Source organism: Meriones unguiculatus, chromosome 14 (genome assembly GCF_030254825.1).
Source record: "Meriones unguiculatus strain TT.TT164.6M chromosome 14, Bangor_MerUng_6.1, whole genome shotgun sequence".
NCBI lineage: Eukaryota > Metazoa > Chordata > Mammalia > Rodentia > Muridae > Meriones > Meriones unguiculatus.
The window spans coordinates 73,999,084-74,012,701 of record NC_083361.1 but is presented as its reverse complement, the minus strand read 5'-3'; the positions used below and the strand labels follow the sequence as shown (position 1 = coordinate 74,012,701).

Sequence of the window (13,618 nt, the reverse complement as noted above, 5' to 3'; positions counted from 1 at the left end):
TTAGTTGTTTATTTAATTTCACGATTTGAAAGACTGACAGTACGTTATAAGCATGAGTTATGAATAAGATATAAAGCAAGTTGTTTTTATAATTCTAATTCTGTCATGGATATTTTGGCCTTGGTGATGGGTAAGTACATAAAGCATATTTGATGCTGAAAGTGTAAAATTTGATGTAAAGCCCCACAACTTTTGTTCTGAACGCCTATTGTAACTATAATAGAAGTTCATTGAGTTGTACAGAAAGCTGTTAGTTAATTTTTGAATATGATGTATTTATTTATTTGCACGTATTTTATAATAAATCTGGTTCAACATTCTATAATTTGATACATTAATGGTTGTAATTTAAAAATAAATCTATGTTTATGAGACTATGTTAGAATTTTCTTCTCTTTTTATCTTTGTTTTATTTTTATAGCAAAGTTATGAAAGCCTCAGGAAAATGTAGTAGATAGCTCCATGTTTTCCCACATTCTGTATTTCTATGTCATGCTAAATTTTACTGTTATGCCTTCTGGTTGTGTTTGTTTGTTTTTTAAGATTTATTTATTTAATATTTATACAGTATTCTGCCTGCATGTATGTCTGCCTGCCTAGAGGAGGGCACTAGATCTCATTATAGATGGTTGTGAGCCATCATGTGGTTGTTGGGAATTGAACTCAGGACCTCTGGAAGAACAGCCAGTGCTCTTAGCCTCTGAGCCATCTCTCCAGCCCTATGATTTTGTTTTTTAAAGAAAGTTACCTTTTGTAAAATTCTACTATTGTTGTTATATGTTTTGTTTCTTTTTTCTGATTTTCGTAATCTGTGTTTTTCTTAAGTACTGTTCACTTCATCTGTATTTTAAAATTCATTAACATAAAATTTTACCTGTTAGTTTCCTCTTCCTCTTCTCCTTCTGCTATTCTCTGCTCATTACCAGTTTGTGGATTGATTCTTTTACTTCATTACACTCAAGAAATATTTTTCAATATATTTTGTCTTCATTCATTCATTCATTCATTTATTAATTATTTCAATTTATTCACTTTGTATCCCAGCTGTGGTCCCCTTCCTTGTTTCCTCCCAATCCCATTCTCTCTCCCTCATCTTCCCCTATGCTCCTGTCCTAGTCCACTGATAGGGGAGGTCTTCCTCCCCTTCTACCTGACCTTAACCAATCAGGTCTCATTAGGAATGGCTGCATTGTCTTCTTCTGTGGCCTGACAAGGCTGCACCCTTCCTACCCTCCTAACCCCCTCCCCACCAGGGGGAGGTGATCAAAGAGCGGCCAGTGAGTTCATGGCAGAGACAGCCCCTGCTCCCCTTACTAGAGAACCCACTTGGAGACTGAGTCTATGGGCTACATCTAAGCAGGAGTTTTAGGTCCTCTCCATGCATGGTCCTTGGTTGCATTATTGGTTTGTGCAAGGGCCTCTGGGCCCAGATTTTTTGGCTCACTTGGTTTCTTTGTGGAGCTCCTGTCCCCTCCAGGTCTTTCTTTCTCCCCCTTCTTTTATAACAGGATAAACATGCTAAAATCTATACTCCTAAAAAAGCTAAACATGAAGTAGGATCCTAGGGAAGATCCTTTATCCTCATTCAGAGGGCAAACAAGGTAGACATCAGAAGCAGGAGTTGACAGGGAACATGACAGGAGTCTACCACAGAGGGCCTTTGACTCTACTGATTGGAGTATTGAAGCAGATGCTGAGACTCATAGCCAAACTTTGGGAAGAGTACAGGGAATCTTATAAAAGAAGGCAGAGACAGAAAGTCTTGGAGGGGCAGGTATTTTGTCTATAAATGAAAGGACTAGGGTTAATGATACCTTTAAATTTTTTTTTTTGCATTTTGTTTTGTTTTATTATTTTTATTTAATCAACAATTATTGTATTGTATGCTTATCATTCATCATCTTCAATTAAATAATTGACTTTTGAAAACACACACACACACACATATATATCTCACATATATATATATACATCACACACACACACACACACACACATATATATATATATATATATATATATATATATATATATATATATGCATCTCACATTCTTTAGAATGTTCTTGCATTTGACAATATGCAAGGCCCTCATGGAAGGTTTTTATTTATTTAGCTTTTATTTTTGAGATAGGTTTTTACTAAGTAACCTAAGTTCGCCTCAACCTTCAGTTCTTCATACTTTAGGGCTCCACAGTAATGGGACTACAGGTGTGTGCTACCATGATCAGCCTGGTAGTTTTCATTTATAAGTAGGTTGTAATTTAAGTTAGAAATTTCCAAGTGCATGTGTTTGTCTTGAATATATTTCTTCTTTGTTTCTTTCATCCTCCATTTTTGAGAGTAACATGAGTCTTCAATTAAGCATCTTTGGTTAGTCTTGCTGCTTTGGTTTCTTAATTTTTCACATTTTTATTTCATTTATTCTTTTGGCTTTTTTTGTGTTTCTTTTTTATTTATTTTTTATTAATTACACTTTATTAACTTTGTATCCCCTCATAAGCTCCTCCCTTCTCCCCTCCCAATCCCACCCTCCCTCCCTCTTCTTCACCCATAGCCCTCCCCAAGTCCACTGATAGGGGAGGTTCTCCTCTCCTTCCTTCTGATCTTAGTCTATCAGGGTGGGGTGATCAAAGAGCAGGCCAATCAGATTATGTCAGAGGCAGTCCCTCTTCACATTACTATGTAACCCACTTGGACACTAAACTGCCATGGGCTACATCTGTGCAGGGGTTTTAGGTTATCTCCATGCATGGCACTTGGTTGGAGTATGAGTCTCTGGAACGACCCCTGTGTTCAAATTTTCTGGTTCTGTTGCTTTCCTAGTGGGGTTCCTGTCCTCTCCAGATCTTACTATTTCCCACGTCTTACATAAGATTCCATGCACACTTTTAAATACATTTCTAATAAGGTAATTTAAAGATTGTAATTGTCTAATTGTTTTTTCTCTTTTGTTTGTTTTGTAAATTCTGAAACATTAGTGATAATCACATACTGTTTAATATTTGCTTCGTCATCTAAGTATTTTACCCATGAAGACATACATTTTGACTGTTTTAATGTCTTTATGCTTGAATTATTTCTTGTTAAAAGTTAATATCCTATATCCACCTTTGTTTATTTAGTATTTGCTTCTGTCACTGCTTTTTATGTATCAGGATTCTGTTGGCTGATAATACTTCGCTTGCTTGCAACATTACCCACTGATACAATTACATTATTCTTCCTTTTGGGTTTCACAATCTGCTTGTTGGCCTTGTCACCATCAACACTTTCTTTAAGGTACTCATTCCCATTTAATCACTTCAGAGTTTTATCTCAGCCTCCTTCCTATTCTTTAGGAATTAAATTCATTTCTTCAAGAATTAAATTAATAGGTATTTGCGCTAAGTTCTCTCATTCTGGTGAGCCAGAACTAGCAAGGGTGGCCACAAATTTTGTTTCTGGCTTTTCCTGAGGTACTAGATTGTACACTTATCTTCTAAAGTAAGAGATTTCTCTATATACACTTAGATGGATTCAAGGCTCTTTGGTAGTGGGGTGATGTACGTGGATCATGATGGGATTTAAGATTTTAGAGACCTTCACTACTTGAAAGAGGATGTCAGTGAATAGCAGCACTGAGCATCACTTCCTGCTGTTCAGGATGGTGCCTACTGGAGAAGAGGCTCTACCACTTCAGTCTTCACTCTAAATGTCTTAGATGATCCTCATGGAATCAGAAAGCAAGTGGTTTTGAATACTAATTGTACAAATTTGTAGTTTTCTATTGTAGCATTTTCAAAGTAAATTCTAGGATCATGTGTTCTCTAGTGACTAATTTAATTTAAAAAGTGCATATTTGCATATGAAGGATTGATACATTATGAGGTGAATATAGTAAATTATTTGGAATTATTCTGCTTTTGAAGCTTTTAAGCTGTAGAAACATTTTATGAATTGCCTGTGGCAGGTTAATAGCTCAGAAAGGATAATCAAATGTGTACTTTTAAAGGCATATCCTTTGTATAATTTATAATATAACATCTATCTTATTACAACAATATGTAAAGTTTACTTCTTAATGTCAATGAATAAGAATATAAATTAAATAAGCCAGATGTGCTCCTTCTGTATATGCATGAAATAACTAGATTGATTATAAGTTGTCTGTCACTCAAAAAGACACATGCCATGATTAAAACAAATGCATTTGTCTTGGAGTAAAAATACTTAACTATGTGAAAGTTTAGTTTTCTTCCTCCTCCTCCTCCTCCTCCTCCTCTTCTTTCCTCTCTTCCTCCTCCTTTTCTTCTTCTTTTTCTGGATTGATTTTTCAAGACAGGGTTTCTTTGTGTGGCCTTGGCTATCCTGGACTTGCTCTGCAGACCAGCCTAGCCTCAAACTTACAGAGATCCTCCTGCCTCTGCCTTCACAAGTCCTGGAATTACAGGCATGAACCACCGCGCCTGGCTCATGTATCACTGCTATCTAGGAATGTAGTGATAACTGGAGAAGCTAATTTCACTTTTCTGGAGTTTATGGACTAACAATAATTGTAAGAAATACAATGTCTTGTAAGCAATAAAAAATACTATGTTTATGTTTGAGGAGATAGCTTTGTTAACAGTTTATATTAACCATTTCTCCAGCAACCAAAAAGTAAATGCTTTGAGATTGTTTTTTTTTTCCCCTAAAACTGACCATTCAAGCAAAGCATAGAAATATTAAGTAGAAGTTAACAAAAACATTTTTTTTTTGTGGCACTCAATACCAAATTACCAACTTTCCTCAAAGATGAGTTCAGAGTTTCATGTTAGCTCATTTAGTAGGTCTTCTTGGCTATGCTTTAACCTTAAAAACAACTTGTATTTCTACATAAGACTGAGCATCACAGATTTAAATTGTCTGTGGAGTATTAACTGTGTGCTAAATATATTGATACTAATTCCATAAATAACAGCTTCTATATATCAAACACTCATCCATGGACCAAGAGTGCAAGAAATGAAAGGAACATTACATTATCCCTCTCTTTTGCCTTTTCAAGAAAAAAAAAAAAAGAAGAATTGAGCTGTAAAAAAGTTAGACTAGCCAATCTAAATATGATGTTGTTAAGGTGATAAATCTTTCTGTGTGTCCCTGCTATTCTTTTTCCTTTAACTGGATTTGAGTGGTTTTCTATGATTCTGTTGAAGCAAGTCTCTCTTACATTTTGGAAGATAATTTTTTCTCTATCTTTTTTTTTTTTTTTCAGGCATCTCACTTTTAGGTCACTTTCGTATGAATGACTTGCTGAAGAATAAAACATTACAAAGGGCAAATAGTGATATTGTAGAAAATTGGCTACCTTGTTGAAGATTAAGTATATTCTGTATAATAAGTACTTGCATTTATATCTCTTTTATAGATTATGTTTGAGTATAAATGCCAAAGATTGTAAACTCAGAGAGGATATATTTTTAAGCTGTACCTTGTTTTCTTTTTTTTTTCTTTTGTAAATCAAGTCAAATATGTGTTCTACTTTGACATTTTCACTTATTAGTCTTCAAAATATAAGTGTTAGGAGTCAAAATTAAAAGGAGATTTGACAATGTTTTTCTTGGAAAGGTATGTAGATATTATGTGCAGCGACCCACCCTTACAAACAAAATTACAAAATTACAAAGATATGTATAAACGGACACTCAAGTAAACATGTAAATGTGTCTACAACTGTTTCACACACACACACACCTTGTCAATTTCGTATGTGTAATATTAACAGCATCCAGACAGATAAGTTCAAAAATACTCCTGTATTTTGTATGCCTAGCTAAAAAATGTAAATAAATAAAAATTAAAAAAAATAAAATTCAGTGGTCCCTGTCTTATTTTCTTAAAGTAAATATGTATATCTTTTAAGGGACAGAATCTATGTTTGGTTTGTGGTTGCTTTGCTTTAATTTATTATCCAGTGATCATAACTCAAACGTGTGTGCTATTCTCAGGAAATACCTTTAGAACAACATTTTAAGCATTTGAGGGGAATAATCTTGAAGTCATATCATAGTTTCTTTTTTAATAGTTTCCAAAAAGTAACTGGCTTCACAAACACCAACTATAATGTGATTTAGACAACTGAGAAGCAGGCAAGTATATTTTAAAATGCTAAAATAAAACACATTTATACAAGTACAAAGCGAAACAATGCTGATAAAAATGTTAAAATTTATGAAAAAAATCATTTGCAATTCACATCAAAATAATTTAACATTCTCTATTGTTTTAATAGTACAAGCTGCAACAACAGAAAAAGAACAGATTGTGCACACAGTTTTAAAACCAAATCAGTTCTGAGTGCAGAAAAAATTAAGTACAAGCACTTGTAGCCCACACAAATATTTTAGTATTGGCACCATCTCTCTAAACATCTATATTCTATATAGATTTCTAATTACAACATCACCAGCAGCTGCCATTGAATTCTAGAAAGACACACAATATACATAGTATATTTGTTCACATTGGGAAGATCAGTGAAATCCAGCCAACTTTTTTATACATGCCCCATTCTTCAATAAACATTAGAAATTCTCCCAGGCCTCAGACCCTCTTCAAAGTAACTTCTGAGATATCTTTATATTTTCACTGATCTATATTTTTCACAGTATAAAATTGTAAATGGTAACTATAGAGATTCTGACAGCTTGAGGGTTATTAATAAGCTGCTGCTAAATGTGAACTCATATAAAAACTTTGAAGTCTCCAGACCACGTACACTTTGCTGGGAGACTAGCACAGGATTTTTTTTTTCTTCTTTTTTTTTTCTATTTTATTAAAAAGAGTGTTTTATTCCTGGTTTGGAAGTCACAGACTGCAGCAGAGCCATTATACAATGCATTTACAGTCATAAATAGCTCCGAGTCTTTCTGATTACTTGCTGGTAAGTCAGTCATTTGAAAAAGACTATTACGTTCAGAGATTAGCACATGTGGAGATTTGCCTTGTCCTTCTCCTTTGAGTCTGTCAATTTTCTTACGAGTTTCCTCTCCTGATCTCCTTCCTCTTCCCTATGGCTAGCCCCAGTCAAACACCATCTTCTCAGGCTCACTCCACTCTTTTTAACAGGAAGGTGAGTGGACCTTTTAGGTGATAAACTTAATTAAACGAGGTCTTTTTCTCTTTTTTTTTCCCACCAAGGCCAAATTCTCCTTCAGGCCACTTTACTGTTTTTTAGCATTCTCACTCTTCTTTTTAGTTACGCAGGGTCCAACTGATTTATCACCGGGTCCCGGAACAGATTGTTATCAAGGAAACTCAGTAAGAATAGGTACCCAAATAAATTTGGAAGTTTATATTCTAGCCCTAAAATAAATATTTAGTTCTTTTTATATTATATTTATTACTCGGAACCTGGTATTAGAATTAACAAAGAGAGTTAGCGTGATTCCAAAGTAAAAGATTTCAAAGATGTATTATTGGTATTTGCAATATACAATGTATTCAATGAAATGGCAAACGTTATGGTAACATATAAGAAAAATAACTATTTTCTTCTAATTGAATAAATAATTTTGTCACAGTTGACTTTGCTATCACAGGGGAATTGCATTAAATTAGAATTCTTAGTGCAATCCCTGATAATGTAGTAATTTTTTTAAAAGATGTCATGAAAATTATAAAAGAAAATTGTTGATGAAAATGTCAAAGGAATGAAACTTATTGCATGTGAAAATAAAACAGAAAACCAAGGTAAGAGTCAATGAAACAAAATTTGCAACTCAGAAAGCAGAGCATATCTAGAAAGATATTAACATCTAAGAAACCAGACACTAACCCACCCCAGGCAAACGCTATTTTATTGATGGATACAAAGGGGCATTGACATATCAGAATATTTGCTTAGGTTTTTAGGTAGAGGCAGGCATTTGCTTTTAATGAAGCTATGCAAGTTAGCTAGATTTCTGTTTGAAAAAAATCTCATTACTATTTGGGATCACATTGCTCTGATAATGTTATTTTCAAATCTGATTTAAGAAGCTTGATTAAAAAAGAAGTTTGATTCACTTTAAGATAATAATCTTATGAATTATTATTAGCTTTTAATGTGTTAATAATAAAAGATTTGATTTAAAATTTCAAATAAGAACAGGTGTCAGAAAAGCAATTTCAATAGTTTTTAAACCATAAATACTTAAAACTGGAGAATGACAGATTAGGCCAATGAATAGACATCTAGTTTCAATTTGTTTTTAAATCAGATGGCAAACAAAAACAAGCAAAAATAAAAAAACCCAAAACCAATAGCAACCAAAATCAAAGCCAACCAAGAAATGACAAAATTGTCAAGGATACTGAAATAAGAATTTTAAAGTTCTATTTAAATTTCTCTCTGCCAAAAATATACTTCTTTCTCATGGCAAATCTTTCTTATAAGGCTATCTTTAGTATAAGGCTGGGTCAACTGAACTTTAAATTTACAGGATACCTCCTCCTTTTATTACTATCTTTATTTAAAAGTCAAGAACATTTGGTACCTGAGGATTGCTGCAATGGGACCAATAAAAAGATGACAGTAGATTTAGGTCTTGAGTTACAGTTTCTACCTATATGAGCCCACCAATGTGAGTATGTTTTTATTGTAACTCTAAAACTCTTTTCTGCAATATTTAAAAAGTGACAGTATGAATTGCACAAAACCACGTTAATAACTATTTTAAAAAGTAAAGGATAGTATTTGCTTTGCCTTTTTCTTGGAATGGCTGAGAAAGACTGTGTAGTTGATATTAAGGTTCCTCTGTTTTAGTATTCTGTATTGCTTTGAAAACATCTACATTTGTCATAGTTCTTAGCTGCCCCATGTAAGCAGCCAAGGAAAGAGAAAATCACTACTCAAGGGCATTAACAAATGTTCGGCTGTGCCAACTTTCCTGTTATTGTTATTATTATTATTTTCAACAACAATCCCTCTAATTATAAACATCTTCATGGGGTCTATGGACTACTCTTCCAGAGGTGGGACTTGGGGTAAGACAGCCACCAACAACAGAGGATCTCTTTGTATATCAGGTTCTCAAAAGAAAGGAATGAGGAAGCTCATTGCGTATCTTACTATTTCAGCTGGCAACACTAACACAAGGGCATTTATAAGGAGGAGTGCCTGTGTTATCATGAGAGAGAGCCAGGCTATAGCTCATGTATTATTATTACAAAGAGAATTTCCAGCTACACAATGCACCCCAGTGAGGGAATTACAAAACAGTGTTCCAGAAAATATTATTATTATTTTTTTTTGCTACTCCAGGATTGATTGGCAACATGGTGAAAGAGTCCAGAAATCTTGCACTGGTTTTCTCGGTTAATGGAAGTGAATCCGAAATAACGAGGCGGAATCCAGGAAGCAGGCTTTTGGAAGAGTATTTCACAGCCCGATTTCAAAGTCTTTGCTAGAAACTCTGTACACTAGCACAACACTACCCGTTTGTGTTACGTAGGAGACTCACAAGCCCAGTAAAAACTGGGCCCTATCATTAGCTTTTCAAGGTCTGCATGGAGGGACCAGGGAAAGAAGGAAAAAAACAGAAAGGTTGACTTTTTGGTCCCAGATTTTTTGAGTTTTTTAGAAAATGTACATTCAATGTTTGCTGACTCAGACTCTTCTGGGAAAATGAAGTAAACAAACAATACTGTCTACAATTGCTTATTAACTCCACTTTTCACCACTCAGGGTGTTGTTTCACACTGCTGCTGCCTCAGAGCAAAGCACTTGGTATTGTAACTGCTTCAGCCTCTCCCGGTCAGCACTCCACAAACAGAAGCAGTGTTTCTTAAAAGCCCATGTTTTCTAAGGCCACTAGAAGATAATCTGCCAGAAGATGTGTAATAGGTGTCGTCATCGGCTGTCGTTAAATAGCACTATTGATCTTGTGTATCCACTGTGCGTGCTCTTGGCCTCTTCCACCTCAGGTTCCCTGTTGTGGTGACTGTGGGTGTCGCTGCGCCCACGTGTGAACACCGAGGTCTGCTGCTCACGCCTATCCTGGGGAAGTTTCCAGTGGCTCACAACGACGAGGAACTTTGCGTGTAATCTCTGATGATGAGAGTGTCATATTTGGGAGAGGATGGGATGCAGAGGGCCGATTCAGAGACCGGAGAGTTTGGGGTGGTGCTCCCCGAGTCCACCGAGTCCCTGAAGGGCGATGGCGGAGTGAGGGCCACCAGCTCCTCCAGGTCCGGTTTGCCTGGGGCAGCCTCAGCTCCTGCGGGCGTCTCCTGGGCAGGTGATGCCCCTGCGGCCTGCTGAGCTCCTCCGGTCACCTCGATGGCCGGCAGCGGCTGGATCTCCGCGAAGGTCGTCATGGTCGTGGGCAGCTGGATCTCTTTGGGAATCAGGTAAGAGGAGCAGATGGGGGCGCCAGCCGGCCCCGGCGCCGCCGAGGTGGACAGCATCATGGAGTTGAGCTCGGTGATGTTGGCGGTGAAGCGGGTCACCACGCTGCTGATCTGCTCCATGAGCGAGCCCTGGGACGAGCTGCTGCGCGCCGCGGTCTCGGAGTGCAGCGACGGCGCGTCGTCGTCTGTGCGCCCCGCCGAGCCCGCGAGGTGGCTCAGCGTGCTGATGGGCGAGGGCGAGCGCGGCCTGGCGGTCGCGGGAAAGCGCTCCTCGGCCTCCCCGACGTCGTACAGAGCCTTGGGGCCCGCGTCGGGCGGCTCCGGGCCGCCTGCCACGGCGCATCCTGCGTTACCAGCGCCCCCTGCCCCGGGGCCCGAGCCCCCGCCGCCCGCCCCCGCCCCCGGCCCGCGGCTCTCCGTGCTCTTGGGGAAGGGTTTGATGACAGCTGTCTGGTTGGGGTTCTCCTTCTTGTTGATGTGGACCGACAGTCGCTGCCACAGGTGCTGCCCCCGGCTGCTCTTCTCATTCTGGGCCCATGTCACGGATTTCCCGTTGGAGCTGCGAAGAGAAGAGAGGGAAGGGTGAGTCAGCATGTGTCCTACCAGCCTTCCATGTAGCTTCCCCAATGGTGGGAGGTAATGGGGACACGCTATAGTCCTTGAAGGGATGACCACCAGGACAGTGTGGGAAGAGATCGTGTTTGGGTTAAGAGGTGCTTTCCCTGGCCCTCGCGTGTGCTCTTACAGCAAAGGTATCAAATATTAGGATGACGCATCATTTGTCAGTGTTCTGCAGACCTCGCCATGGGTGCAACAATGTTTTATGCTGCAAATGTGGAGGTTGGCACCGTCGTGTTGTGTGTAGAAAAGCCTGGCATGGAGCTTCTTAGGTTCAGCAGCCTCCCGACGGGAACACTAATTAAATCAACACCTCCACTCACCAGCAGTTATAGGAGGGAGGGAAAGGTCAAAAAGTGAGGATTACCAGGTAGTCCGCAGCGGCTCCTGCTCGGTTTTTATTCTGTAGGAGGGCATAGATACCTAGGGATTGCTGTGTGGACGCCTGACTTTGCACATAGTTTTATTTAGTCTGGTTTATCTGCTGGAAAACATGAACTTCATGAACACACACAAATTTCTAATTAATTAAAATTTTCTACACCACAGGAGTTCTTCCTATAATTTGATTTTAGGCCTGCAACTTGAATAATATATTCCACCAGAGAAATTGTGGCGCCTTGCCTTCAGCAATGTGTAGCAATCTAAAATGAGGGTCTTGATGAGTTTCGCCTGGCGGAAACGAGGTTCTGAAGGCCTTCTTCACCCTTTCCTCTCCCAGGCAGCCCCTGTGCTCCGAAGGCTACTCTAATGAAGGTGGAGATAATGCCTCAACTTCAGAATCTGCATCCTTCTTTCTGCCGAAATGACAGGTAACCACCAGACTATCCACTCCATCCTAAACATTATGGTGGCCAGAGGATATTGCCTGCCTCACAGGGATAGCTCACGAAGGGATCCTTACGTGAATTCCCACGAGGATAAGGTGAAAACGAGAGAGTGTCTGTTACTTTTGGTCTAGCCAGTATTTTTCAATCCAATATAACTAATATGTTAAAGAGTGAAAATTTCTCTCAAGCAGTGGTTATTACTAGACTTGGTTGGAGTAAGTGAACTTAATTGTCTATGGACTCATCCAGCCCAAACATCAAATGAGCCCTCAGAAGATTCCAGTATTCTGGACTGGACCTAAGCATCAATGCGTTTTATAAGAATTTTGTTTTGCTCCGTTCTCACTAAAATGACTCTGAAGCATGTGTTTCATAAGCTGAACAACCCTGACAGAAAGGTGTGCTTTCCTTTCGGGTTCCACTTGCTCCTGTGGCCTCCTTGTTGGAGGGTGTGGCTGATTTTGCTCAGCAGAGGCCTGAATTCATCTACTTTGAGGTTTCCTGCTTGCACCTGCCAGAGCACCTGAGCAGAGAAACTTCCCTGATAACAGACCAGCCTTTCCACAGCTCCCTTAGCGGTGTTCTTCTTGGCTCATTCTAATTCCGATCAATGCGGAATTATCATCTCTTTGCACTTTGCAGATTTCCTTTCTCTGCTCCTTCATGTGAACTCACATGCTGTGCAATCTCCAGAATTCAGAATGTGAAGTGTCCCCCACCCCAACGCTCTTCTGGCAAGAGAGGATGAGGCATTTCCAAGTTTGCAGATAGCTGTACATCTGTAGTAGCAGAAGGGACGCTTCTGGATGCCCGACTTTCCTTCTAATAGTTTCAGCACTTACTTCTCCATTTTGCATTAACCTGACTTGGAGTTTATAGTGCATGACTCTCTTCTTCCTAAGTGTTCATTAACTTCTGCAGCACAGCAACAGCAGCAGTGCCCAGGTTATTTATGGGGTTTGATTGATAGGATGGTTGCCAACTAGTCCCAGTTCTTTTAACAGCAACCCGAGAAACAGGCATCTGGAGAGTGGTAATTAGACTTCCAGGTCACTGCACCCATTTTAATACAAAGCATGGACAAGAAAGCAGAAGTGTAACTGGACCATCTCTTCCAAGTTTTACCCCAGGGATGCTTCAACTTCTAGTAGGAAGGTTTTGAAAACATATGCTTTTAAAACTTTCTCTCTTGCTCCGTCCTCTTCTCTCTGCAGCTCTTAAACTTACTGTGATAGAATGTAACTTCTATGCTAACACTGTCAGTCTTTTATTTCATGACCCATCATGCAATGAGATAGTATGTTCCAAAACCTTTGGCTAAATACATAATAAAACAGTTCTAAGGGCAGAGAGAGGGAGAGAGAATTATCAGAGCATTGTGACAAGATATAGAAGATAACAGAGAAACAGAGTCCAAGTATGAACACTCCTCTTCCCTCTGGAGTGTGAATGAACTACTTTTTGCTAGGAAAAAGGAACCTGAGAAGAAAGAAAGCCTACTTGCAGAAGAGATCTTAAAACCCGGGTTTTTAATTTTGGATCTGTCATGTAAGATGCTTGGAAAAGAGAAAACATTTTATCTGCCTCAATTCAGAAGCAGTTTTCTTCTAACTGGTAGAAGTTGTCTTGAGCATTATGTGAGAAAATGCAGGTGAAAAAGTGTGGTAAGGAGTAGATGTTCCTTGTTCCATGTGAGCATAACATTTTAGAAAAAGAAATCTCTATATTCATTGCTATTTTTCTGGGTTACAGGAGAAGAGAATTTTGTGAAAACTAAACAGCTCTTAACATCATAAAGTTTCCCCATTGTTTCTTCAT

The 13,618-nt window shown here is 38.6% G+C and overlaps 1 protein-coding gene and 1 long non-coding RNA gene across 6 annotated transcripts in view; one reads left to right on the top strand and one right to left on the bottom strand.

The window, feature by feature from the left end:
- The window catches only part of LOC132647251 (uncharacterized), a 57,504-nt gene that overhangs the window by 42,552 nt on the left and 1,334 nt on the right, over positions 1–13,618 (top strand). The window contains exons 1-2 of one of the 2 annotated variants that reach the window (XR_009585610.1): positions 10,798–10,934; positions 11,692–11,782. This is a non-coding gene — a long non-coding RNA (uncharacterized LOC132647251). Of the gene's footprint in view, positions 1–10,797; positions 10,935–11,691; positions 11,783–13,618 lie in introns of those variants that run through there. The other variant, XR_009585611.1, reaches the window with a different exon arrangement.
- Grm5 (glutamate metabotropic receptor 5) overlaps positions 6,172–13,618 on the bottom strand; it is a 511,509-nt gene continuing 504,062 nt past the window's right edge. For 3 of the 4 annotated variants that reach the window (XM_060367492.1, XM_060367491.1, XM_060367493.1), the window contains one exon: positions 6,172–10,911. In XM_060367492.1, coding sequence (XP_060223475.1) covers positions 10,020–10,911 — 892 coding nt within the window. In that variant the 3' untranslated portion in view covers positions 6,172–10,019. The remainder of the gene's footprint in view (positions 10,912–13,618) is intronic. The other variant, XM_060367494.1, reaches the window with a different exon arrangement.